This window comes from Dama dama, chromosome 7 (genome assembly GCF_033118175.1).
Source record: "Dama dama isolate Ldn47 chromosome 7, ASM3311817v1, whole genome shotgun sequence".
Lineage (NCBI taxonomy): Eukaryota > Metazoa > Chordata > Mammalia > Artiodactyla > Cervidae > Dama > Dama dama.
In genome coordinates this window covers 49,641,139-49,668,127 of record NC_083687.1, presented here as the reverse complement: position 1 = coordinate 49,668,127, position 26,989 = coordinate 49,641,139, and the positions used below count along the sequence as shown (strand labels likewise).

The window sequence follows — 26,989 nt, the reverse complement described above, 5'->3', positions numbered from 1 at the left end:
AGACCGGGAGGGGCTGGGGGTGTTTGCTTACTAGGCCAGGAAGTTTTTCCTTTTGTTCTTAATTGGCTCTGGAAGGATTCCTCATATCCCAGAAGGGAACTCTGGGGGACCGGTTCAAACATCTGATCTTATCGTCCCCAGAACCTGTTAACTTCACACATGCTGGTGTGATGCCAAGAAAGTGGAAGTCCTGGCCTTGAACTCAGGGAGCCAGGGCCCTCTGTGCTTTGGAGGGTGCACGCCCTCTGGTCGTCCCAGCCTGGAAGTGGCACACAGCCCCACATCCACCTTCACTCTTAAGAGGTGGAGTTTGGGCCCGGATAAATCACGGGCACTCTCGAGCATGAAGCAGGTGGAAGTCTTAGGAGACCAGGCCTGGGAACACCCAGGCGTCCTGGCAGACTTGAGTCTCCCAGGCGCGTCAGGCCTGGGAAGGCCGTCAGAGGTCACGGCCTGTCCTCGCTGTGCAGAGGAGAGGTCTGGGTGTCCCAGGCTGCTTGCTTATTAACGCAGGGAAGCACGTGGTGTGCTGCCTGCGTTCCAGTGATTAAAGGATGTTATTAAATACTCCTGAATTATTTTAATAATAGCAGTGTAAACGCAGACGTTAACTGGAGCTACTGTAGCTAACTTCTGGGCTTTCTGGACGTGGATGAAGAGAGGCCCTTAGTTTAGCTGTGGACAGAAAGCACATGTGTGTGTGAGCCTGGGAAGTGAGTTCTCCTTGGAAGCCGCCACCTCTCCCACTCGCAGGCCTGGGGAGGGCTAGGCCCCCGCACTCGGAGGCTTTTAAAGCTGGAACTGAAATGGATGTTGGGTGGGTGTTGCTCGGCACGGTTCCAGGGTTTCGGAGGCCAGTCATACTTTGAACGAGTCAAACAGCCCCTCTCAGCGAGCTGCAGGAAACCCAGTGCTGGCTTCGTGCAACAGCACGGGCAGGTCAGCGGGAGATAAAAGGCCGGGACTGTTGAGGTGAGTCCCCGCCTATCCCTGGCTGGCAGACTGTGGAGGGAAGATAAAAGGGGGGAGCAGGGATGTTCTTTCTGAGCAGCATGAGGGGGCCTTTATCACAGGCACGCAAGTCGAGCCAGGGGTGCGCGGGAGACCCTTAGCTGTACACTCGCACGTGGGTTAGAGAGCTCTCCGGGAGAAGCCCGAGAGGGCTTCCCGAACACACTGAGGTCAGGTGTGTGTCACGGGAACACGGGCAGCAGCCGGGCTTCTTCAGCCACAGCGGTCCTACGTCTGTAGTGTTGGTAGCTTAAGTGGGCGTTAGCCAGGGCTTCCAACTGCTGGTGGAGGTGTGGGACCCACAGGAGGGCCTGAGCAGACAGCAGACCCCGAGGGAGTGCCCGAGGCCACAGCGTGCCCTTGACTTCTTTGCTGGTCTCTGGGCGGGCGGGGTTCTCAGCCAGGTCCCAGGGCCGAAGGAAGGAGACCTGTCCGACGGGCGTTGATCTCCCCTTTGAGGTGTCCCTTCCTGTCCCTTGTCACTTTGGGGAGGGCTCGGGGCTTGCAGAGGGGTAGTGGCTTTCTCAGGGTGGGGCTTGTGAAATGTGACCGCCGCCTTGAAGAGCCGGGGCCTGGGCAGTGCAAGCTCAGGCCGCTGCAGAGGAGGACGAGCTGTTGGCCCGTCGTGACTGGCTCAGAGCCGCGGGGCCAGGGCCTCAGCCCTCTGTGTCGGTTCAGTCAGACGCCCCAGGAAGTGCAGTTGTCATGAGCTGGTCACCCTCCTGGCTGCGGGGGGAAGCACCACCGGACTGCCCAGGCGCCTCTGCCCAGCAGCTCTTTAAAGCTGCGGGCTGGAGGAGGGGGACCGCACCCCAGGGTCCCCTCTCCTGCCCGGAGCCGCTTTGGGGTTTGCTCATTTTACGTGAAGAAACACCATTTGCTTGCTAGTGTTTTTGGTTGGCTGGCCTGTGATAAACACATATGAGCTTCATATATCTCAAGAGTGTTTGTTTTTCTTTGTAGACAGAGTAGTGAATAATTTTCTTAGAGGCAAAGTAGAAGGGAGAATGGCCGCCCATGAGGAGGCCCCGCGGGCAGTCCTCCGAGCCACTGGGTGCCTGGCTCCGTGGGTCGGAGTCATTCTTAGCTTGTAATGTCCCTTACCCACTGTGGGACAGGGACCCCAGCTGACCGCCGGGCTGCCGGCGGGCGGGAGAGGGAGGAGATGTGACCTTCACTGCCCCTGAGCGTTTCCAGCCGTACTTGTCTCTTCCACAAAGTCACTTGGGTCTTCTAAGGGGTGTCGTGCTGAGGCCCCCCCCCCCCCCCCCGCCGAATTCTGGGAATGTGCAGTCAGACCCAGGGTTAACCACCTGCCTTGGGGCGCTCAGCTCGCCTCCAGCTCCTTCCCCCTCGAGGGAGAAGCGGAGAATCCTGTTTCTGAAGCTTGACCCTTTACCGAGCCTGTGGGAGAGGAGCGCCCAGCTCGGGGCCTATGAAAGAGTTGCAGGATATTGCCTAAAACTCCCTGCAAACTGCTTCTGAACTTTACCCCAGCTTCCTCCCCGGGCTGTAAATGCGACTGAAGGCTCCGAGCCCCGGTCAGAGGAGTGTCCAAAACAGCCCAGGCGCTCCCACCCAGCTGCTGAGAGGCAGGCAGGCGGCAGGCTGGGTGTCAGCTGCCCCGAGGCCGGGCGCTCCAGCCGCGTGGGGAGAGGCAGCACAGGGTGGGCAGAGCCGGGCGCAGACTTCCCCGATTAAGCATATGTGAGGCCAGCCAGGATTTGTTTCAGCGGCGACCTGAAGCCGGAGGCGTTTTCTTTCCTGCTGGCCACACAGCCCCTCAAGCTGGCAGCAGCTGTTCTGCTCCTAATTGTGGATGGGGTTGCATTTGTGATAAGCTAAATTATATTTATATTTCATTGTTAAACTTAGGGGCTGGAGCAGAAATTTCTTTTTTTTTTGAGATCAGCAAACTGGGCCTTGCCCGCCAAGTGTTAGCAATCTAAGAGGGCACGGCCGCCATAGGTGCTGGAGGGGCTGGAGGGGTTCAGCCCCGGGCTCAGCTGACCTGGAGTGTCGGGGCTGCTGTCAGCAGCTCATAGGAAGTGCCGTGCTGTTGGTAAAGTGTTTTAGTTAATATTCCTCTGACTGATTTCTGTAAAGTACGGAGGGCTCGTATTACTAGCTTCGTTTTCCAGATGAGAGAACTGGGAGTTGAAGTTGCTCCACTGGGGGCAGGCCATGTCCAGTGCAAGGCTGGGGGCTGCCCAGCGTGTGCTGTTTGGGCTGTTGTGCATCCTTCTGTGCCTCACAGTGGGATGAAGAGGGGACTGTCCTCTTTGAAGCACTGTATCTGGAAGTCGGAAGGCTCATCTGACATGGTCTCCCGCCCCCCCTGCAGGACTGGGTTGTGGTTATCCACCCTCTGCTTGATTACTTCCAGAGACTGCAAGCTCATGACTTTAAGGGGCCTCTTTCCATCTGTGGGCAGCTCTGGTTGTTCAAAGCCCTGGTATAAGGAATGATGGAATTCCAACCAGTTCTTCTGTGCCTCCCACCCAGACCAAGTTCCTGTTGTGGTGGACACAGGGGTAGAGTATGTGCCTCTCCTATGCGCCAGGCCTTCAGGTGTCTCCAGTTCCTTCAGCCATTTTCCCCCTTCACTTGGTTTCCCAGTACTCTAGTTTGCTAACCACCTTCTCCAGATGATTTTTCCATGATGCTTTTTCTGGCATTGGAAAGTGCGAGAATTTCAGAGTCAGACAACTGGTCTAGAATCCTGGCCCCGTCCCTGCAGAGCATTCATTACCTGATACAGCTTGGGGAAGGATTAAATGTATGCAAAGTACCTACCACGGTTTCTGGCCCAGAGTTTATGCCCCAGTAGATAAATGTTGTTCTTGTTGTTTAGTCATGTTGCAAAGTCACTAAGACTCTTTGTGACTCCATGGATTGCCCCATGCCAGGCTTTCCTGTCCTTCACTGTCTCCCAGAGTTTGCTCAAATTCATGTCCATTGAGTCCCTGATAACTATCTAACCGTCTCATACTCTGCTGCCCTCTTCTTTTGCCTTCAATCTTTCCCAGCTTCAGAGTCTTTCCCAATGAGTCAGCTCTTCATATCAGGTGGCCAAAGTGTTGGAGCTTCAGATGCAGCGTCAGTCCTTCCAATGAATATTCAGGGTTGATTTCCTTTCGGATGGACTGGTTTGATCTCCTTGCAGTCCAAGGGACTCTACCAGTACCACAATTCAAAAGCATCAAGTCTTTGGTGCTCAGCCTTCTTTATGGTCCAACTATCACATCTGTACATGACTACTGGAAAAACCACAGCTTAGACTGTATGGACCTTTGTCGGGAAAATGACGTCTTTGCTTCTCAATATGCTGTCTAGGTTTGCCATAGCTTTCCTTTCAAGCAGGTGCGTGTGTACTCAGTTGTGTCTGAGGTTGTTGATATTTCTCCTGGCAATCTGGATTCCAGCTTGTGATTCATCCATCCAGCATTTCTCATGATGTACTCTGCATATAAGTTAAATAAATAGGGTGACAATATACAGTCTTGTCTTACTCCTTTCCTAACTTTGAACCAGTCAGTTGTTCTGTATAAGGTTCTAACTGTTGCTTCTTGATCTGCATACAGATCTCTCAGGAGGCAGGTCAGGTGGTCTGGTATTCCCATCTCTTTAAGAATTTTCCACAGTTTGTTGTGATCCACGGAGTCAAAGTTTTTCTCATAGTCCAGTGAAGCAGAAGATGTTTTTCTGGAACTCCCTTGTTTTCTCTTATGATCCAACAGATGTTGATAGTCTGACCCTCTGCCTTTTCTAAATCCAGCTTGAACATCTTGAAGTTCTCAGCTCCTGCACTACTGAAGCCTGGCTTGAAGGCTTTTGACCATAACCTTACTAGCTGTGAAATGAGCCTAGTTGTTTGGTAGTTTGAGCGTTCTTTGGCATTGTTTTTCTTTGGGATTAGAATGCAAACTGATCCTTTCCAGTCCTGTGGCCACTGCTCAGTTTTCCAAATTCGCTGACATACTGAGTGCGGCACTTTAACAGCATCATCTTTTAGGATTTGAAATAGCTCAGCTGGAATTCCATCACCTCTGCTAGCTTTGTTTGTAGTAATGCTTCGTAAGGCCCACTTAATTTCACACTCCAGGATATCTGGTTCTAGGTGAGTGACCACACCATCATGGTTATCTGGGTCATTAAGACCTTTTTTGTATGGTTCTTCTGTATTTTCTTGCTGCTTGTTCTTAATCTTTTCTACTTCTATTAGGTCCTTACCAAAAAGCTTCCTTTTTGCCTCAGACGTGAAGAATCTGCCTGATTCAGGAGACCTGGGTTCGATCCCTGGGTTGGAAAGATCCCTTGGAGAAGGAAATGGCAACCCACTTGAATATTCTTGCCTGGAGACTCCCATGGACAGAGGAGCCTTGTGGGTACATTCCATGGGGTTGAAAAGAGCCAGACAATAGATAATATCCCATTATTAGAGAAGGGATCCTGTGAAACCCAGGTCACTGGATAAACACTAGGCTTGTGACATACTCTGACTAAAACCCTATTTTCTCTTTTAGCAATAGCTTTCTTTTCTGTCTTATAAATTCCTCAGCCAAGGTAACTTGTGGAGGCCTCTCCCCACCCTTTCTGATAAGCCATCAGAGCAGATCTGAGAGTGGGTGGGTGGGGTGGAGGCTCCTAGACCGTATCCCCTGCAGGTCCTCTTGTGAGCTGTCTCCTGCCTTAGGGAAGACCCTGCCTTGCCCTGCCCCAGGGGTAGGTGAGCATGCTCTGGGTCCTCTGTCCCTCTGCTCAGCCCGAGGGCTCCCCTACCTCCCATCTCAGCAGCTTCCTTGTGGAGCAGAGCTCCATACAGGTTTCTGCCAAGTTGGGCAAGAAGGTGATGAAATACTAGATCCTTGAGGCCAGGAAAAGACTGGCTCACCTGGGGAGAGGGACAGAGCTGTGCCCGCGGGCCGCCAGGCCCCTCCCCATAGAGAGGCCCCTGGGAGCGAGTGGCTGCCAGGCCATGGCGGTGCCCCTCTGGGCTCTGGCAGCGGTGAGAGCATCCTGCATGTGGGGGGCGGGGTGAGGGGACCAGAGAGGAGCCCGCTGCTCACAGGAAAGGCCCCACGAAGGGATGCGGGAAGGCGCATGGGTCCCACAGGACGGTTCCTGCCAGCATGGACCAGGACATCTCCCTGCCTTCCCCGTGGTTCATATGTTCAGTAGTGAATTCACTCAGGCTCAACTTAGATAAGTTTGGTGAGCAGGACCCAGTCTCCCCAGCCAACACACCTCCTTGCTGACAGTGTGTGTAATGTCGCAATTAAAACATTCAAGTGGTTTTTATTTTTAAAAGAGAGACTGTCCCTGTCCCTTAAGGCACTCCTTCCTCCCACATTTTCTTGGGCATTACAGTGTCTCTTGACATGAAGACAGGAGATGTTCCTTTTGAAAGGTGGTATCAGCAGTCTCTGTTAGTCCTGGGCTCCACTGGGGCCCCTGACACCTGGGCAGGAAGGGGCAGGTACTCCAGGCTCTGGGGAAAATGTCCATTCCACTTTCCTCCCTCCACTGTGGGGTCCCATTAAGAGAGAACCCGCTGGAGATGTGAGCTCCTTCTGAGGCTGGGAGAGCTGTGAGGTTGCCCCCCGCCCCCACCCCTGCCAGGAGCCTCAGAGAAGGGAGGGGCCTGGGGGGACCTCAGAGGTGTCCAGGCCAGAAATGGAGACTGGCTCCCAGCTCCCTGGAAGGAGGCTCTCCGGGGGGCACACAGGTTGGTGAAGGCTATGGCTGCAGAGGGCTTTGAGGATCCAGAGCTGCCTGGGTGCCAGGCCGAGTGGTTCTGCTTTCTGTGCACTGCAGGCTGCCCTGCCCTGCCTGAAACGCACATCCCACTCGTCCCCTGCTCCTGCGGAAGCTAAAATAGTCCCTGCATACATCAATTTCTGATCCCTGTCCTCTCACCCTTTTTTTTTTTTTTTTTTTTAACAGAGTCATACCTGACTCTGCGACCCTGTGGACTGTTGCCTGCCAGGCCTCTCTGTCCGTGGGATTCTTCAGGAGAGAATACTGAAGTGTGTTGCCATTCCCTTCTCCAGGGAATCTTCTCAACCCAGAGATCGAACCCTGGTCTCCTGCATTGCAGGCAGATTCTTTACCATCTGAGCCACCAGGGAAGCCCCCAAATTATTTCTTTGTGGTACATAAAACTAAAGTTAGGACTGGGGTGTGAGTCTCTGCTCCAAAGCCTGGAGTTTTGCTCCCAGGAGTGTGATAAACCAGGGCCTTCCTCCAGGTCGTCATAGAAAGAACGTTTTTCAGGGAGATCCTTCGCCTTTCTTCTAGAATCTGTGTGAAGCACTGGTTCTTGAAGCTGGATTGAACCCCCTGGGAGCCAGTACACAGGCTCCAGGGCAGTGGCCAGGCCTGGGAACCTGCCTGCCTTCTTTCTCTCAGTTTGATTGAGATGCAGTTGACACACAGCGCTGTGTGGATTTAAGGTGGACAGGGTCCTGACCGACTCCCGTGAATTGAGCATTTGCATCTCCAAGCACGGTCTGTGATGCTGCTGGACAGGGGGCCTCCGGGGTGGCTGTGCTGGAGGGAGGGCCAGGAGCTCCGCGGCTGCAGGGGACTGTGCGGCTTCCTTCCCGGGGTCCTGGTGCTGGTATGATCTGTGCGGTTCTCACTCTGCCGTCTGCGCTCACCGTCTCCTGCCCTCCAGCACTGCCTCCATGTGTGAGGACTCGGGTCCCTCTTCAGCCTGAGCTCTTGGTGTTTGGGTCCATGGGACCCAGCCTCCCGGACAGGGTTGGGCTGTTGGGATTTCAGGAGCCTAGCGGCATCCTTCCAGTTGCCTGCTTGGAGAAGCAGGGTGCAGAATGTGGACCCCCGTCTCTGCACAGCAGGGGCCGTGCGTGCACATAGACTGGGATGCGGGTCCAGTCCTGCTCCTGCCAAGGACGAAGGTGGAAGCCCAGAGTGCCTTTTTCTTGCCTAGAAACGGCCGAAGTGGGAGGTGGGCGCTGAGCCGCCTGGAGGGGCAGGGATGACTCAGAGACAGTTGTTAGAAGCTGGAGGACGTGACTGCAGGAGCGCATCTGGGCTCAGGCCTGCGCCGGGCGACGGGAGTGTGGCCAACAGACACGGAGCAGGGCCCAGAGTCTGGGTTCGCTCTGCTCTCCCACCGTGGTCTTGGGGGGCTGTCCGTGGGGCTCAGCCTCGCGGGGCTGCTGTTAAGAGGGTTAATGAGATGATGCACTCAGCCTGTGGCGAGCAGTGTTGAGAGTGTTTGCGTGTCAGAGCGTGTTCTCCGCACTTATCATTAGTCCCCGTTCTAGTCTCTTAGTGTTGTGGGGGTCGAGTTTGGAGCCGAGAATTTTCCATCGCTGGGGATCAGGGAGGCTTGTGGTGACAGCGGCCCCTGGAGGATGGGGTTGAGGGAGGAAACCGCAGAGTGGGGCCCAATGGGCAGGAAGACCCGGAGGGAAGCGGGGCAGGTTCCAGCTCTCCATTAGAAGACGTGTCGTGGGGGCAGAGCCCAGGAGACAGCTGGGGTGCGGGGGGGGGGGGAGCGCGGAGTGGAGGCCGCGTTCCCTCAACTCCAGCTCTGCTCTCTGGATCGTGGCCTGTGCCAAGGGTTGCTTCTGCGCCCCCCCCGCCCCCCCCCGCCCACTCCCCGGGAGGATGCAGGACTGGCTGGCGCGGCTGGCGGTGCCCTTCCGCACCAGGCGTGCGCCGGTCCTCTCTGAGGCTGTACGTGACGCTCCGCGGCTCCGTCCGCTCCATTTGACCCAAGCCCAGGCCGGCGAGGGGGAGGGGCGGTGCACGGGTTGCCGCCCTACCCAAGGCACACACCGAACCCTTAGCCAAGAAACACATCAACTTCCTGGAACTCAGAGCAGTCATCGCAGCTGTCAGCCTTCAGAGCACACGCGAAGCTGTCCCGGTTAGAGGAGACGGTTTTGCCCCGAGCTCTACAGGCACGGCCTTGGTGCACAGCTTGCCTGGTTGGGTTTCATCCCAGCCTAGCCAAGACTTCCTGTGTCAGCTCATCCTGAGAGAGATATGGTTGCTGCTAGTTAAGCCCCATCATAGCCCAGAGCACTTTAGTCTCTGAACTCCTAAACTCACTCATTTAGCCCATCCCGGGTCAGCCCGAACTGGCTGTTCCCACCGGAGGATCGGCCATCTCTGGTATCTGGACAAGCGGCGTCCTGGCCGCTGCCTTAAAGCTCCCCACTGTCTGGTCTCAGGCTTCCGCTGTCATCCTCGGCATGGGAGCCTCCCCAGTCTCTCCTGGGGGCCTCAGGACAGATTGTAGATCTCACGTCGAGAACCCTGCGGGCTTGCGCAGGCTGGAAGCCTTGCTTCTGGACCATCTTCCCTTTCATCTCTTTCCTGTGCTATCTCTTTGGACCTGGAGACAGGGTCCTTAATCTCCTCTTTCTGGCTGAGCATAGCAGGGTCCCTTATCTCCACAGGGGCTGGGGCCGGCCTGCCCCTCCCCGCAGCCCCATCGTGGACCTCTGCCGGCTCCAAGCCACCCTGTCTCCCTGGGGTCTGATCTGGACAGAGTCTGTGTGGGGATGCGATCTGGAAATGCAGGCTCCTTCCCCAGAGCCGGGGACCCCCCTCCAGCTTCCTGGATTCCTGTCTCTAGGTACGGTCTCTCCTGGTGGGTCTTTTTTTTTTTTCCCCCCTTTTTTTGAGGTGGTGGTGATAGTAAGAGGTACCTTGAATTTCCTTCCAAGGACTGTCCTGTACTTTTCCACTCTCTGAGTTGTGTGAGTCCCTTAGGCCTGGTGGAACCCAAAACAAACAGGGTTTGTGACTCTTGCTAGTCAGCTTAATCGCACGACATTCTTGATATTCAAATCATTTACATCCAAGATCAGAGGCAGGGACTTCCAGGGTCAAGTCTGTGAGGTTGGCCTTCTCCTCTCCTTGGTTCCCCCGTGTGGATGGAAGAGGTTACTTGGTGGACTTTTAAAGTATCATTTTTAAGTGAGGGGAGGGAGAGGGTCCACATTTTAATGAAAATCTTAGTTATATTTTGGACAGTTTCAACTCCAGAGACTTGTCTCTTTGACATACGTTTTTATTCATTATGTGAGAAACTATAGTTCAAACTACAATTGGAAATCTTGGCAGTTTCTAGGGGAAAAAAAACCACAGAGCTATTCTTCTCCAGATTTTCTTCCTGATAATATTTGCCATTAATAAAAATGAGTAACAATATAGGGAAACTTTGCTTGCTTTTTTTTTTTTAAACAGTTTGTAATTTCACCTTTAGGCATCTTTAAATTTAGATGGGTGGGGATGATCTGTTTTGTTCGTTTCTGAAACCTTATGGGAATTTTAATAAAATGGTCTTAATTCATATATATCAAGTAAAACCAAGATTCTTACCCTGCTTATTCAGGATGAGTTTCTGGGGTCCCTGATCCTTTTGATACTGAAGGAAAATGTTAGGTGTGGGGTATGTCCTTTTATGTGTAGAAGGGTCCATAATTTTCATCAGCTCCTCAAGGGGGGTCTTGCTCAGAAGAAACACAGAATTACTGGGGTCGTAATAAGGGTTCCTCCAAGTTTACCGGGGATGGGGGGAGGTGTCTGGTCTTTCAGGGGCTGTCCCTGGGAGTTACTTGTTGCTTCTTTGACAATTTGTTCAAAATCCAAAGGCCTTTTCAAAAGAGAAAGGCACAAAGGAAAAGGATGGAGCCCTGAAGCAGTGAGGTGTGGAGAGAGAAGCTGTTGTGGTGTCAGAAATCGTTGAGCATCTGCTTCTGACCGGAAGCACTGCTGGGTTTCCAACCAGCCAGCGGACCGGTCCAGCGGGAGCCTGCTCGCCTTAGGCGCTTAGTAACCGCGTGGACAATGAGAGTGAGATTCAGGGTGATAGCTGGGCGTGTGACGTGCCAGCCAGCTTTTCTGCAGGCGCTGCTCAGGGTTTGATAGAAGCGCATCGAGCAGACATTTCTCCAGCACTTGTCCATGTGGCAGCCGCTTCCCTCCTTTGCTCTGCCCGGTTTTGTCCTCTTCAGAGGCTGTTGCAGAGACAGAACGTGCTGGCTGGGTGGCTCTGGGAAGGTTACGTTCCAGGTTTCTCTAACTTTGCAGAGGGCCAGACACAGCTTTCTCCCGGATCAGGGATCTGAGACCCCTGGTGGCACCCCCCTGAGCCGATTTTCTCAGACCCTCAAAGGGTGTGTGTAATTTGAGTTTTCTGTGTCTCCCTTACAGAAAAGGAAAGATACACTTTAGGACACTTTCTCTATCCCGCAGGAAAAGGTGTGATTGTCACTCTTTTATGTTAAGGGGCTGTTTAGTTCCACATGTTTTCCTTTCAGTTCTCTTCTCCTCTCCTCCTGTTTCTGACAGCACTGAGTGCTTGCTGTCTTTTCTTCTCCACCTTGAAACTGGTCATCCACCCTCACCTTCTGCCAGCACACCAATAAGGTGCCCAGAGCTCCCCCGGGAGCCATTCCCACGTGGTGTTGCCCGCAGCGTTGTTAGGCTGTGCTTTCGGGGCTCCTTCTCTCCAGGTCACACTTGATTCCAGTCGCTGTTGCTCATGTGGAGTTGACCTCATTGCTGGAAGCTTGTTTAGAAACACGGGGAGGGGAGGGGGATGCCTTGTTCCTTAGCTGGTGGCTCCCAGTGGTGCAAGTGCAGAACATGATGCAGGGCCAGGGCCCTCTCTGGCGTGGACCCTCTCTTAATGCCCCTGCTTCTTGTTTCTGTAGGTTGCTGCGCTCTGCTCCAGAGGTGGTGGCTTTGAGGCGTGACCCTGCCCACCCTCCGCCCCGCCAGCACCAGCTCCTCAGCAAGGAGGGCCCACTTGAGAAGACGAAGAAGACAGGTCAGTCTAACTTGATTGACTTTTCCTTGAGTCACAGTAACTTGGAGTGTTGTCTTCCTTCACGTCCCCACGTCCCCTTGGATTGGTCCACCCTCTGCTTGGGGTCCTCCTGAGGCTTTGATGGAAAACCACAGAGAAACTGTCACTGTGGACTGCGAGTTTTCCCCGGGCTAGTGGCCTGGGGTGTGGGATGAGAAGTCTTGGGAAGGGTGCCGGGGCCCTGGTTCACGGGAAGCCACGCTGCAGGCACCCCTGTTCCCTGCTTCTCCTTTGCCACCCCCAGATTTGGACTCATGAGCTAGAACGTCAGTCCAGTCCACTTGGCCATGTCATAGAGATTTCCTTTCATGTCTGTGACTTGGGAATCTCATCTGGGTTTCCAGTCCTCTCTGGTCCCAGATAAAGGAGATGATACTGGAATGGGGCCAGTGGTTTTTATTTTTTTCATTATGGCTATTATTATTATCTTTATTTGCAGTAATAGAGCAAATGTATAGATTGGTGTCGGGAGCAGAGAATGAAAATATTAGGACTGTAAATATTTATAAAGAAAAATGTGCTTTGTAAATGGACCTTAAACTGTTAATCCTGCCTTTCATCCCCTGAGATTGAGAATCAGAAGGTGTAGGTTGGTCAGTTGGGTCATTGCTCTAGTGTGGTCCAGGGTCAGGCGTGGGCAGGGAGGACTGACTAATTCTGGCTGCTGGCTTCTGGTTTAATGAGTGGATAAATGCACCTTAATATTAAGGTGGATTTGTTTTTTCTAACTGGGAACAATGAGCTACATTGTTTTACACCAGGTCCCTTCCATTCTTCCTGTTCCATCCTCCCCAAAGGAGAAGTCACGCTTAAGACACAAGCACACACCTGGAGGAAAATCTTAGAAAAGATTTTCTATGCAGGCTGGCTTGGGTACTTCTGAAAGAGGTGCCAAGGATGAGTCCACTGACCATTTTCTTTTCAAACAGTGTAACTTGGAGTTTCATTTTGTTAATTGCACTTTCCGGTCAGAGATGAGAAGAGTCTCTACTTTTTTAAAAAATATTACCATTTACTTACATTTGAACTAGGAAAAGGAAGTAAATGTTGGTGATCTCAGCGTCGTCACTGGGCAGTGTCACACTTCACACTTTATCCCAAAGGAGGAAATAAATTTAGCAAATGTCTTCCTGTCCAGACAAAGTGGGAAACAGCAAATTTGCCTCACTTTTCTCATTTTCCAGTTGGGATGTAAGCGCTTGCAACTTTCAGTCCGTAGGTTGGTGAGCAGTTGTGACTGTTGCTGGGTTTTCTATACTTAGGGCATTTACGTAGTTTTCAGGGAAGGTTTCTTTGACATCTTAGTGGTTGTGACAGAAATTCTTACCAGCACTTTAACTCTTCTTGGTGAATATATTTTCATTAATTTTCTTGTTGACTGTTTCCCTTCTGTCCCGTTTTTTTTCCCCTACTCAGTGAAAGATTTAGACCATGTTGTTTGTAACTTCTAATTTTATGTTGATCTAAAAGGTGCTTGCTTAAATCTATTCCTGATCTGAAAAACTCTACATTTTTCTTCTCTAAGTGCCATAATAGGACAAAAGCAAGATCTGTCTTGAAACTATCCCACTATAAATGGTAGAAAAGTTGAGATAATTTTTACTGACATAATTACAGTAAAGAAGATTTCTAGTCATTTATGATGTGATGTATATTAGAACTATGGTGGGGGCAGGGGGGACTTCCCGGGTGGTCCAGTGGCTGAGACTTCGCACTTACAATGCGAGGAACCTGAATTCGATCCCTGGTCCGGGAATTAGATCCCACGTGCTGCAGCTCAGCACAGCCAAATAAGTATTTTAAAAAACAAACCTCTGGGCGATATATATTTAAAAGAATGAGAGGGTTTTGGTATAGAAGGTGCACCTTACGTGATTCAAGGAAATAATCGTACACTGACTAGATTACAATTCTAGGCAACTGATGACACTTCCGTTAGAAATCCTGTAAGAAAGAAAATGAGGTATGTGTGTGTATACTTCCATGCTTGCACATGTGTTGAATGTTTTTTCCTAGAGAGGAATTTCCCAAATGAACTTTCAAAGACAGTCAGAATGGCAAGTTTTGAAGCACAGTTTTTAATAAGTTTAAATGGTCTTCCATATGGGAGAAGCTTCATGGAAAGACAACAGCTTTGGGGCTGAGGGGCTTGTTTTGTTTTTTTGTTTGTCTTAATTTTGGACTGAGGTTTCCTTTCCCTCTTTTAATGTGGAAGATATAAGGGTGAGGCTGGATCAGTGGTCTTAACAGTTGTGTGTTTGGCAGTTGGTCCTTTTACTTAGCATTTGGAAAACCATTAGGTTCATATCTTCAAGATGTCTGGGGCTTCCCAGGTGGAGCTAGTGGTAAAGAACCTGCCTGCCAATGCAGGAGACACAAGAGGTGTGGGTTCCATTCCTGGGTCAGGAAGATCCCCTGGAGGAGGGCACAACAACCCATTCCAGTATTCTTGCCTGGAGGATCCCATGGACAGAGGAGCCTAGGGCGCTACAGTCCACGGGGTCGGAAAGAGTCGGACATGACCGAAGCAACTTAGCACGTACACACACATGCTCTTCAAAGTGTCTACTAACAAGGAAGGCAGATTTTGTCTCTTGACAAGGAGCATGCTGTTGCTGAGGTTCTCTTTGGCTCTTGGGTAGGGTTTTCGCTGGGGGCTTCTCAGCTGATGGCCCAGCAGTCGTGTGAAGCCATCAGACGGCGTTGCCAGTCGTGTCCCCAGCCTCTCCTGCTCTGCTGCCGGACACGTTTGCGGCTGCTCCGGGAGCTCCCATTTGTCACATCCTACCTGGGTCACTTCTCGTAGAGGCGGAAGGGGAACCACAGGAAATCATGTTCTCTCCAGGGCTGCTCCTGAGTATTCACTTTGCTCCTGAGATCATGAGCTTGATCCCTGAGGCAGCTGTGGACTTGCGGAATTTAATGCACACTGGAGGATAGCAGGGTACGTGGGCAGAGAGAGTCCTCCCAGATGAAAGAAGGGAAACGGGTTACCTGGAGACTTAACTTCCTATAGCCAGTAATACTTGTGTGAAAGAAGCATGGCTAGAAGAGGCCTGGAGAGGTGAAGCTGGATGCGTCCGGGGGCTGTAGTGTTCCCTGCAGTCATCCTGCCATATTACCAGGTTTTTTTAAGGTCCATCCTAGACACTGAGTCTTTAGCAGATTCCTTCACTGCCTTATCTTTGGTCAGTTTTAGGAGGAGGCGGGACACAGGTCAGGTGGGAGTCTGAGACTCCTTGTGGGGGACAAGGGTAGAGTGTGAAATAAAGTTCGCTGTTTGTGGACACATGTGAGCTTAGAAAATAAAATACCACAGAATCGTTTTGGCTGTTGGGAGAGAGGGCAACGACACTGTAGGGAACATCAGTTAAGGATGAAAAACAACCGCAGAATGTGGTTTTTGGAAGAAAAAGAAGACTCAGCCATCTCCTCCCGTACGGTCCCCTGAAGTCCGGTGAGTGCAGTAGTCTGAGATTACAGCACACATGGTTTCTGTTTTTCCTTCTGAGCCTTTCTGCCTTTGCTTCCCTTCCAGTGTCAACGAGGGACACGGAGAGAAGAGAAAAAGGAGCCCCCCAGCCTCGCTGCCTCCTCCGCGTGCGTGACGCCTGCAGCAGATGACGTGCTCATAGTGCATCAGCTGGGGCAGACGATGGAGGTAGCTGCCAGTGCGGGCTGGGTTTTCTCCCTTCCATTTTCTGGGGGAAGGTGTGTTACATCCTCATGTGTTGTAAGAAGCAGCCGTTTATGCTGATTGAAATTCGGTTGTAACGTTGGGTGGTAGTGTGGCTTCTCAGATGTCTTATACAATTTGGACCCCCCGTTAAAATCAGGTATCGCGGCCTGGAGTTAGGTGAAAACCAAGGTTTCTCATCTTCCGTTGTAGGGTCTAGAACATGCGCATAGTCGTGAGTAGGCTGTTAGGAGGCCGCCGGCCAGATGGGCCCTCCTGGCCTTACTCGCTGTTGGAGCCTCTCCCACTCTGCCTGGGGAAAGGTTAGCAGAGGAAGAGGGCCTGCCTGGGGTCACCCTGTCAGTGGCCCATGCTCAGAAAGGAAGTGAGGCAAGCAGTTTAGTGAGACAGCACTTGGTTGAGATGAAAGCTTCGATCATGTGGGCACGCGCGTCAGCTAGAACTGAAGGGGAGTTTTAACCTAGCTGCAGCAGGGGGTAGCCATGGCCCCTGCCACCTGCCTGACAGACACCTCAACTGCCCAGTGATCACATCAGCAGTTTCTCACTTTCAGTTCTGTGGCCGAGGCTTTCTAGAAGCTTAAACCCTTGTCCCAATGACGTCAAGCTCGCCCATTGGCCTGGAGGGTTCAGACTTGTCTTCCATCAACACCATGATGTCAGCAGTCATGAGTGTGGGGAAGGTCACCGAGAATGGTGGGAGCCCCCAGAGCATCAAGTCCCCCACAAAGCCTCCGGGACCAAATCGGATCGGCCGAAGGAACCAGGTAAGCGTCTATGCACCTGCGGTGGCTTCCATGAGAGCACTGGGGGCGGGATGTCCCCTTGCACCCCAGCTCTCTGAGCCAGAACCATGGACCTGGTCTGAACAGCACAGGCGCACCCAGAGGCCGTGATCCCTTTTCAGGCGCTAATTGCTTGTAGCTTAGGTTGGTTTCCATTCGCAAAGAAGGTTTTCAGTGCTGAGGTCTCAGTGTTGGTGAGAGCACCCCTACCTGCCCCCCCCCCCCCACATGCTGTGGCCTTGTGACTTGATTTGAACCCAAGCTTTCTTGACTCAGACGGTAAAGAATCTGCCTGCAATGCAGGACACCCGGGTTTGATCCCTGGGTCGGGAAGATCCCCTGGAGAAGGGAATAGCAGCCCAAGTGAGTCCATCGTTGGACATGACTGAGCCACACACACACGCTTTCTTCATGGTACAGGCGGGGCAGAGAGCTCAGCTTACTCCTCTCCTGTGACGTGGTTCCTTCTTCACTCACCCAGCTGGTTAATTGGTTTTACGATGCCGCCTCCTTGATTTTTTAAGCGTCTGCAGCACAGGTAGCCAATGAGTCCTCACTCTGCTGGACTGCTCCCCAGCTCCCCAGCCTTGACAAGGCACACAACTGGGTGCCTTGAGGGTCCCCTCGGGACGCCTTGTGTTTCTCTTGGGTTTTCAGAGATCAGGGTGGTGCGCAGGGGCATAGGATGCCAGGGATGTTATGAAAGGCCGTGTCTCCTCTGTTGGGAAATAAGATGAGTCTTAATGTCCACACGGCACACTTGAGCAGGTGTCGCTGTCCTGCAGCAGTGTCCCCGACAGTGCCGGAGGAGCGAGGTGGCCGGTCCCCTCTCTGCTCTGCGTCCACATGGTGTGAACGTTCAATGCTTGGCTCCCCTGACTTGGTGGAGTCCCACCACACCCTTGGGAGAAGTCAGCCTTCTGACTTTGTCTGGAGACCGGAGATGGGCAGGAAGGTAAACCTGTTGGACTTTTGTGAGTTAGTTTTCTTTTTTATTAATGATCCCAAAGTGACTGACCTTATGCAGAATTGTCTGTGCACAGTTCTTCCAGCCCAGCGTGATGGATTCCTGTGAATTTGTAGAAGTCCAGCATGAGTTAGGGCCCCTGATACAAGGTGCCCTCCAGAAAAAGTTGTCCCAGCCTCACATCCCTCCAGCGACCGAGAAGGGTCCGTTTCTCCGCCTCTTCCTCAAGGCTGAAGACTCGGCGTTAAATGATGCTGTCGGATGGGGGCATTGATACTTTTTCTCTCTTTTTTTCCTTTTCTCCGTGTGCTTCTCTTCCTGTGGGTACCTGAGAAAATTCTTAGCCTGTTTGACTGTGGCCTGAGCCAAGAAGGAGCACTAGCTCTGGGAAGAAAAGGTTTATTTCCACTCTCACTTGACTGTCTGTCCATCCATCTATCCATCCGTCCATCCATCCCCCCATTTCACAGTGTTCCCCCACCTCTTCCTTCCAGCCAGGTACTGTGTGCCAGGTGCCGAGCTCCTTCTGAGAGAGCCCAGCACAGCCCAGCAGAGGCAGAGCTGGCCCCAGTCCAGGCTCGGGTCTCATCCCGGGGTTCAGAGAGTAGGCAGAGCCGTGGAGGGACCCACGGCCTTCCATCTGCACGTGGGACGTGGAGGGGCCTCCACAGGGCTGCCTGGGCCATTGGTCACCCGCCTCCTGTGTCCCCGGGGGTTCCTCAGGGCACCGGCTTAGGCTTTTGAAAGAGGTCTGGGCGAGAGGCAGGATGGGGAGGATAGCGCGTTAGAAAATCCCAGCGTGGTCCTTACCAGGACGGACGGGAGGGCTGGAGGGCGCCCTGAGGAGCAGAGTTCCAGGGCAGATTAGCCACCGCCGGAAGCCAGCAAGGGTGCCAGATTGTTTCATTATGGAATGGTTAGTTATCACATTAGCTGCTAATTTTATCTGTCAGCTCAGGAAGCAAGCTCCCTCTCCCAGCATAGCCGCGGTCACTGGATTTGGGCCTCTCCAGAAGGGCTCCGCCAGCATCGTGGTGCTTCCTCTTCTGTTTGCTTTGTTTTCAAAATTGAGTCTGAGTTTGGAGACTCCTTCTCCCAGACCATCATGGATGTCACGATTCCTTGCTGAGGTCTGCAGCGTACCGCTGCCCGCCTCCGAGAGGGGTCAGGCTACAGTTCATAGTAGACCCCGGAGTCACTCCCTTTAGTCCCAGGGGCCACTCAGCGCCTCTGGTGTCTGCCTCAAGGGGCTCACAGGGTGAATTTTTTTTTTCTTAAGGAATTTTCATCCTGAGGAGGCTGGCTTCCTGGAGGCCTGGCTTTTTACATTTATATCCGTCCTCCAATGAATCTCTTTAAAAAAAATTTGTTTGGCCTGCAGGGGGCACGGATCCAACCCCTGGTGAGGGAAGTTCTGCACGCCATGAAGGGCAACCAAAAAAAAAAAAAAAAACACACACTTAAAAATACATATATTTGTTTATTTGGCCGTGCTGGATCTTAGTGGTGGCACGAGAGACCTTTTATCTTCGTTGTAGTACATAGGATCTAGTTCCCGGACCAAGGATGGCACCCAGGCCCCTGTGCTGGGAGTGTGGAGTCAGACCACCAGGGAAGCCCCCGGAACTGCTTTTTAACACACATTATCGCTAATCTAATAATTTAATAAAAACACCCCAGAGGCCAAGTCTGGGCCAGCCCTGAGGCATCCCTCAGTGCCGGGCGAGCGCCCTTGCTGTGTTGTTCGCCTTTCTGTCTGGAGAACACCCCTTCTGCCTCTGGAGGGGGTGGAGGCGGATGATGGCTGAGTGAGGCTGCAGGGTTGGGTTTGTTTGTGTGTTTGTTTTTTAACTATCTCTGGGTTAATATACTTCCTTAAAATTCACATCTGTGGTGTTTTTTTTTTTTTAATATGAGAGTGAAAAAATGTGTAGCATACTTATTCCTCAGACCCAAGAAGAGAAGGTGTGTGTTACTTAACGTGGGGCTTGTTCACCTCTGAGGAGTGAGAGGGGCCTCCCGTAGGAGCCAAGGACTAGATCCCTTTGTGCGTTCACTCCACCCTGCACGGTGCCCAGTGCCATTTGTCTCTATGGTTTTCAGGGTGGCTTTTATTTTATTTTCATCGTCTCTCATGAGCCAGCCACAAGGGTGTTTGCTCTATGTGCCTTGGGGTCGATCCTTTCTGGGTCAGACTTGTGTAGCCTAGTGGTTAGGGCATGGGCTGTGAGCAGCTGGCCTGAGTGTTAATCCTGGCTCTGGTTTGGGGTGGGTTACTTGCCTCTCTGTACCCCAGTTTCCTCACCCCTAAAATGGGATCTGTAACTGGCCATCTCTAATGGTTGTGTGAAAAAAAACCACCATTTCACGTGTGCAGAGTCTAGCACATAGTAACTGTTTAATACTTGGTACTATTCACAGGGAACAGAGAGTCAGTTGAATGAGTACAACTAAAATGAGGGTGGTTGAAAATGCCTGAGGGTCCGCCCCACAGCTGACTCCCTCCCTCCCTCACGCTTAGTCACCGTTTATGAGCAGTGGTGGACAGGTGCTCCAGTCAGTGAGGGGTCCCACTGATGGCCCCTGGGCGCCCAGGGGGGCACTGGGGCCTTGCACCCTCAGGAGGGCGGGTTTTTGTCGTGAGAACTCTACCCCCTTTCGTGTATCTTGGGGGCTCAAGACCAGGCAGAAACAAGTGGCTGGAGCCTGAGTCAGACCTGGGCAGGAGTACAGCCCTTCTCTGGTGTGGCTGTGACTTGATGCTTAATTTTTCACCATCCCCGATGACTCACTAAGCGGTGCCTAACGAGAGCACTGATGTTTATCGGGCACTCAGCCCTGGACCGAGCACTGTTCTCACGCCTTCTGTGTGCTGATGTACTCCCCGTCGCAGCGTGATGCTGTGGCTTTCCCCTTTTATAAAAGAGGAAACCGAGGCAGACAGGCTCACACCCAGCCAGGCTCCAGGGCCCATGCTCTCAGCCGCTCTGTTGCCGCCGCTTGTGAGACACAGGTGTGTGTAACACACGTGTGTTACACGTGAGAGGCACCAGTTCACTGTGCGTTGAAGTGGATGCTTTTATCCTCTCTTTTCAGGAGACAAAAGAGGAGAAGTCTTCCTACAACTGCCCCCTGTGCGAGAAGGTCTGCACTACCCAGCACCAGTTAACCATGCACATTCGCCAGGTCTGCCGCTGCTTTTGTTTCAAATAGCTCTTCGTTAAGAGGGGAGGTGACTTCATCTTAACAGATGAATTGTGGCTGTTTAATTTAGATGTAATATTCTAAGAATTTTGAGGAGCGGTTATGAAACAGTTTTCGTGTGTCCATGTTAACTGTCACAGAGTCCCAGGTCACACAGAACACCTTTTCAGAATTTAGCAAACATCTAGTTAACCAATCACAAATAATAGACTTTTCATCATACATGAACCAAATCTCCTCACAGCATGGTGAGATTGTAGATGTAGACCCCGATTCTTTGCACTGCTGTGAACTTTCATCATGCAGCAGGGAATTCCCTTGATTTGGGATCTCTTTTGGCTTTTCTTCTTTATTAGGAGATTTATCCTTCTCCCTTGCCTGCTGTGGATGGTTCATGAGATAGTATTGAATCTAGAACGGTGAAGGACTGACAATAGTCAAATCATAACATGCTGCTGAATAATAGCATCGTTTAGTAACTTGGGTTTGGACAGAAATGTTCCTTCTTAACATATTTCAGAGGCCAGAACTCTAAACCAGGCAGGTTGCAGTTCTCTTTCTCTGATGGCTAGACTGAGTCATCAAACTAGAACTCATGTGAGGTCCGTCCTTCACGTTTGCCTCATAGTTGAGTCTTTCTGCCCATGTTAGTTTTTGTGGTCCGTTCATCTATTATATGTGTCTGAGAAAGACCTGCAGAGACCCCACCTTCGTTTTGAGCCTTGCGGAAGAAGTACTCATCAATACTGGGACACGGAAAGAGAAGAGCGAACAAAATATTTATTTGTCTGTGGTCCCGACAGATTTTGACATTCAGGAAGACATTTAAAATGAAACAAACAAAAAAAATAGCTGAGAAGCATTGCTGACTTTTTAATGCATATATATGTGTATGTGTGTTTATATATGCGTGTATGTATAAAGCCCTGAATTTACACCTCCCGGTCGTGGAGTTTTGACCTGCCCTCCTCAGTGATGCTGTAATCGTTGCTTTCCGCAGCACAACACGGACACTGGCGGGGCCGACCACTCATGCAGCATCTGCGGGAAGTCGCTGAGCTCGGCCAGCTCCCTGGACCGCCACATGCTGGTACACTCCGGGGAGAGGCCCTACAAGTGCACCGTGTGCGGGCAGTCTTTCACCACCAACGGGAACATGCACAGGTGGGTGCGGGCGGCTTTCACCTGCTGCCTCGAGTCCAGAGGTTGACCGAAAGCAGAGTGGCCTCCCAGCTGTCTTGCTCAAAGGCTAGAGGAGGTCTGTTCCTGTTTGGAAAAGCCAGAGCTGGTTCCGTCTGCCAGCCGTGTGCAGTCTCCAGTGTGTCAGAGGTGTCTGCTCACGGGAGTCAGCAGGACCTGGGGCTTGGTCTTTGGCTGATGGGGGAATCCTCAGGGTGACCCTTGGCCAGTTGGGAGTTTCTTTGCTGAGATACCGGAGGTGGGCAGCTTATCAGACGCAGAGAAACCCTAGAGGATTAGCATAGTAACCCTTGCCTTTTTAAAACTATTTGCATATGCCTACAGATTCCTGCAGGGCGAAACATTTCTGGAGCATCGAATAAATAGTTAAGTGGGCTGGAGAGCTTCAGGATAAGATAGGATAAAATGAAGGGAAAAATCTGATAAATGTCAGGAATTTACTTCCTGAGGGAGAAGGAGGCTGGCTCAGAAGTGGGAGAAAGCTCAGTGGTGGGCATATTAAAAATGTTGTGGGAGGAACCAATGGAAAATATACTTAATAGAAAGAGTACTTACAATTTAGGGGTTAGAACAAACTTGTCTTCTTTTTTTACACAAATATTTTAGGAACATTGGAAATCTAGGAAAACATTTTAAAGGGACCCACATTTCACCTTCTCAAAAAATCAGGCTGTTTTATTTTTCCATATTCCATTTTAAGCATTATGTTGATTTCTTTTAAAAAGTTGACTAACTTTTTTTACATATTTATTTCAAAAAAAAGTTTACGTAGTTGTGAAATTAGTATTTTATCATATATAAATACTCAAATGAGATGGTCCCATTTATTCTACCTAAAATTATGATCCACTGATGGTGTACTTGAGACTCATTGTTATAGTGGTCAATTTACGGATTTTTGGAATTAGGTCCTGATTTCAAATCTCACATCTGCTACTTAGAAGTTTTCCATCCTTGAGCAAGTTGCATAACCTTTGTACCTGACTTTGCTCCTCTTTAAATTGAGATTTTTGATAGTATTCACTTTGCTGGACTAGGATGGGCATGAGGAGATAATGAGTTTAGCACATGGTTGGCAGGCAACCAGTGTTACTTATTGTTATTTGCATTTCTGAGTAATGCTGCAATAATTTGAATCCTATGGATGTCTCAGTCTGAACTCCTCGAAGCAGGGTAGAATATGATGCTGTGAAATGTATCAGTATATTAAAGGATTTTGATGAAGGGTGTTACCTTTATATATATGTATATATTATACATACACATGTATATAATTTCCTATTCTTTTTGCTCCTCGTCTCCTAGTTATGTTTATTTTATTTTATTTTATTTCATTTTGTTTATTTTAATTTTTTAGCTCCTGGGCTTCCCAAGTGGCTCAGTGGTAAAGAATCTGCCTGCCAGGCAGGAGACACAGGGTCGATCCCTAGGTCAGGAAGATCCCCTAGAGAAGAAAATAGCAACCCACTCCAATATTCTTGCCTGGGAAATCCCATGGACAGAGGAGCCTGGCGGGCTGCAGTCCATGGGGTCGCAAAGAACTCAGACATGACTTAGAGGTTAAACAACAACAATTTTTAGCTTTAGCTTTTTGCTTCCACATCAGCCTGTTAATATCGTTTTGCCTTCTGTGTGCCATTTGTGTTGTTTTGCTTCCTCCCTTTTATTCCTCCTGCTTAAAAAAAAATTCTTTGTTCTTCTGTATTTGAGCCCTCAAAATCTAATCCTGGAAGTATTACCTTCTTGGGTGGTTTCCTCACTTTCTCCTACCCCATTTTAGGGCATTTTCATTGTCCCAGAAGGAAACCCTCACCCATTCGCAGTTGCTTCTCCTTACTTCCCACCCTCGAGCCCTGGGAAGACTCTCATCTACTCTTCTCCTGTGCATTCGCCTTCTGTGGACTTCTCATGGAATGTGCGGGCTTTTGGGCTTTTCTAACCAACTTCTTTCACTTAGCTTTAATGCTTTCAACATTCATCAACGTTGTAGCATCTTTCTTCTTGTCATGTAACAGTCCATTGTAGGGATATACCACATTTTATTCACCTCTCCATCAGTCAGCAGACATTTGAGTCCTTTTGCTTTTTGGCCCTTACAAGTAATGCTGCTGTGAGCATTCTTGTACAGGTTTTATGTGAACGTGTGTTTCCATTCCCCTGGGTAGCCGCTGAGGAGGGGAATTGCTGGGTCATGTTTAACATTTTGAGAAATAGCCACGCTGTTTCCCAGAGGAGCTGCATCATTTTACACTACCACCAGCAGTGTGAGAGGACTGCAGCCTTACACACCCTTGCCCACACTTGTTACTGTCAGTCTTCTTCATGACAGCCTCCCCACCAGGGATGAAGTGCAGTCCCATGAGTCCATAATTTTAATGTTGTCACATTTAAGTCTACACTTCATTTTAAGTTGGCATTTGTGTATAGTGTAGGGAAGGAATCCAGGTTCAGTCTTTTGTACTGTTTAAAAACTTTTCTTTCTCCATTGAATTGTCTTAGCACCTTTATCAATATTCAATGACCCGTAAACGTAAGGATTTATCTCTGTGCTGTCAGTTCTCTTCCACTGATCTGTGTATCTGTCTCAAGGCCTAACATGGTATTGATTACTGTAGCTTTGGGTAAGTTTTGAAATTGGGAGATGTGAATCTTTGAACTTAGTTCTTTCCCTAGATTGTTTTGGATATTCCAGGTTGCTTGAATTTCTTTGAGGTAATTACAAGCCACATAGAGTGAGTTGTGAAATATTCCGTCCTCCTCTCTGTTTTAGCAGAGTTCGTGAAGAGTTGATATTAATTCCTTTCATTTAAATATGTGGTAGAACTCATCGGCAAAGCCATCTGGGCTTTTCTTTCTGAGAAGTTTTTAAAGGACTAACTCAGTTTCTTTACTTGTGATAGGTCTGTTCACATTTTCTGTTTCTTCTTGGAGTCAGTTTCAGTAGTTCTGTCTTTTGTAGGAATTTAGCCATCTCGTCGAAGTTATCTGATTGGCTGGCATACAGCTGTTCTTAATGTCCCCTTGCAATCCTTTTTATTCTGTAAGGTCAGTAATGTCGCCTCTTTCCTTCCTGATGTTAGTAATTTGAGTCTTCTCAGTTTTTTTCCTTAATCAGTCTAGCTGAACATTTAACAATTTTACTGGTCGTCTCTTCAAAGAAACAGGGGCTTCCCAGGTGGCGCTAGTGGTAAAGAACCCAACTGCCAACACAGCAGACATAAGTTCGATCCCTGGGTCCGGAAGATCCCCTGGAGAAGGAAATGGCAATCCAGTCCAGTATTCTTGGCTGGAGAATCCCATGGACCGAGGAGCCTGGCGGGCTACAGTCCATGGGTTGCAAAGAGTCGGACACTAGTGAAGCAGCTTAGCCTTCGAAGAAGTAACTTTTCAGCTTGTTGATTTATTCTCCTCTGTTGCTTTTCTGTTCTCTATTTTTTTAATTTTCCACTCTAAACATGACTGTTTCCCTCCTGTTTGCTTTAAGTTTAGCTTGCTCATTTCTTTCTAGTGTTTCAGGTAGAAGATTAGACTATTTATTCGAGACTGTTTTTATGACGGGTGTTTACAGCTATAAATATTTCTTTAAACATAGCTTTCATAACATTTCATAAATTTTTGTATGTTGTATTTTCCTTTTCATTCATCTCAAAATATTTTCTAATTTTTCTGTGATTTTTCCATTGGTTATTTAGGAGTATGTTTGATTTCACATATTTACAACTTCTCAAATGTCTGTTACTAATTTTGAATTTCATTGCCTGTTAATTGAAGAAAGCTTCCCATGATTTCAGGTTTTTTTTTCCTTTAATTTATTGAGGCTGGGTTTGTGGCCGAGCATATAGTCTATCCTGGAGAACGTCTCATGCTGTTGAGAAGAGTGTATTCTTGCTGTTGTTGGGTGGAGTGTTTTCTAGAGGTGCTGTCAGTCCCAGCTGGTTTATGCATTGTCCTGTCTCCTCACAGACCTTTGTTTATCTTCACCTGCTCTACCTGTAGGGTTTGCACAGTTACCGTCCCATTTTGCAGATGAGGGAGCTTGCTTAGAATCAGAGTCAGTGCCAAGGTTTGAACATCGGCTTGTCAGGCTTAGAGGCCATGAGAGAGAATGGATACAGCTTTGTGTCACTTTGTATATTAGAAAAAAGCACTCTTTCAAGCTTCACCCTCTTTCAAAATAATTTCCTGTTGTAAAACATTATTTTCAATGTTAAACTATTTGAGCCATCCAGCTAGCATAGTCCACTCTCTTTGGTGAGCCTGGAATCACTTTTTATTGATTTTTATAAGGTGGAGCTAGTGGTAAAGAACCCATCTGGCAATACAGGAGACATAAGAGACGCGGGTTTGATTCCAGGGTCAGGAAGATCCCCTGGAGGAGGGCGAGGCACCCCACTCCAGTATTCTTGCCTGGAGAATCCCATGGACACAGGAGCCTGGCAGGCTACAGTCCATGGGGTTGCAAAGAGTCTGACATGACTGAAGCAACTTAGCATGCATGTGTTGTTAGAAATTATATTAAATTTTTTATAGACCAATCATTGATATTACCCTGAGATTCTCATTTATGTAAATTACTGTTTATATAAGTTTTTTTTTTTTTTTAAAGCAGACCTTAGGGATGTTTGTGCTAATTTCTGATTTTGTGCTGATTTTAGTGTGAGTCATCTTGATTTACAGGAGAGGACTAATTGCTGGGGACTGAATTCTAGTTTTAATTCTGCAGAACTTTTCAGAAATCTCTTTGATTTTTCTATACTTCACCAAAGTGGCATGGTAAAACCTCACTTAGAACTTGCACTCAAGTGCAGTGTTTGTGAAAGCATTGTGAAGGCTTGCAGTGACCTGGGGAATGTCCTGGCTGGAGGGTGTTTCTGAGTTTGTGTTTTCAGAGCTGACGGCATCCTGTGATAATCTCTGAGAGGTTTGCACTCCTCACTCTGTGACCCTGGCAGGTTAATTGACCTCTCTGTGTCTTGCTTACTTCATCTGTAGAAGGCAGTGATGTCTGTACCAATGGGAACATTGTGGGGATTCAGTGGGAATTGAATGTGGGAATTAACACATGCAGTGCACATAGGATAATGTTAGTTAATTAGTACTTCACTAATGTTGTATGTGCCACTGAAGAAAAACACAGCGACTGACTGACTATTTGTAAAATGCCAGAAAATAAATGAAGAGGTTCTTCTTTTGACTTGCTATCCTAAACCTATAATTTAAATTTAAAAGAATTTACTTAGAATATTTGAGCTTATTACACTCCTTTTA

At 49.7% G+C, this 26,989-nt stretch overlaps 1 protein-coding gene across 6 annotated transcripts in view; it reads left to right on the top strand.

Moving 5' to 3' along the window:
- The window catches only part of RREB1 (ras responsive element binding protein 1), a 164,380-nt gene that overhangs the window by 91,496 nt on the left and 45,895 nt on the right, over window positions 1-26,989 (top strand). For 5 of the 6 annotated variants that reach the window (XM_061147680.1, XM_061147679.1, XM_061147681.1 and 2 more), the window contains exons 2-6: window positions 11,715-11,830; window positions 15,408-15,530; window positions 16,120-16,332; window positions 20,414-20,503; window positions 21,522-21,685. In XM_061147680.1, the coding sequence (XP_061003663.1) occupies window positions 16,162-16,332; window positions 20,414-20,503; window positions 21,522-21,685 (425 nt within the window). In that variant the 5' untranslated portion in view covers window positions 11,715-11,830; window positions 15,408-15,530; window positions 16,120-16,161. The remainder of the gene's footprint in view (window positions 1-11,714; window positions 11,831-15,407; window positions 15,531-16,119; window positions 16,333-20,413; window positions 20,504-21,521; window positions 21,686-26,989) is intronic. The other variant, XM_061147682.1, reaches the window with a different exon arrangement.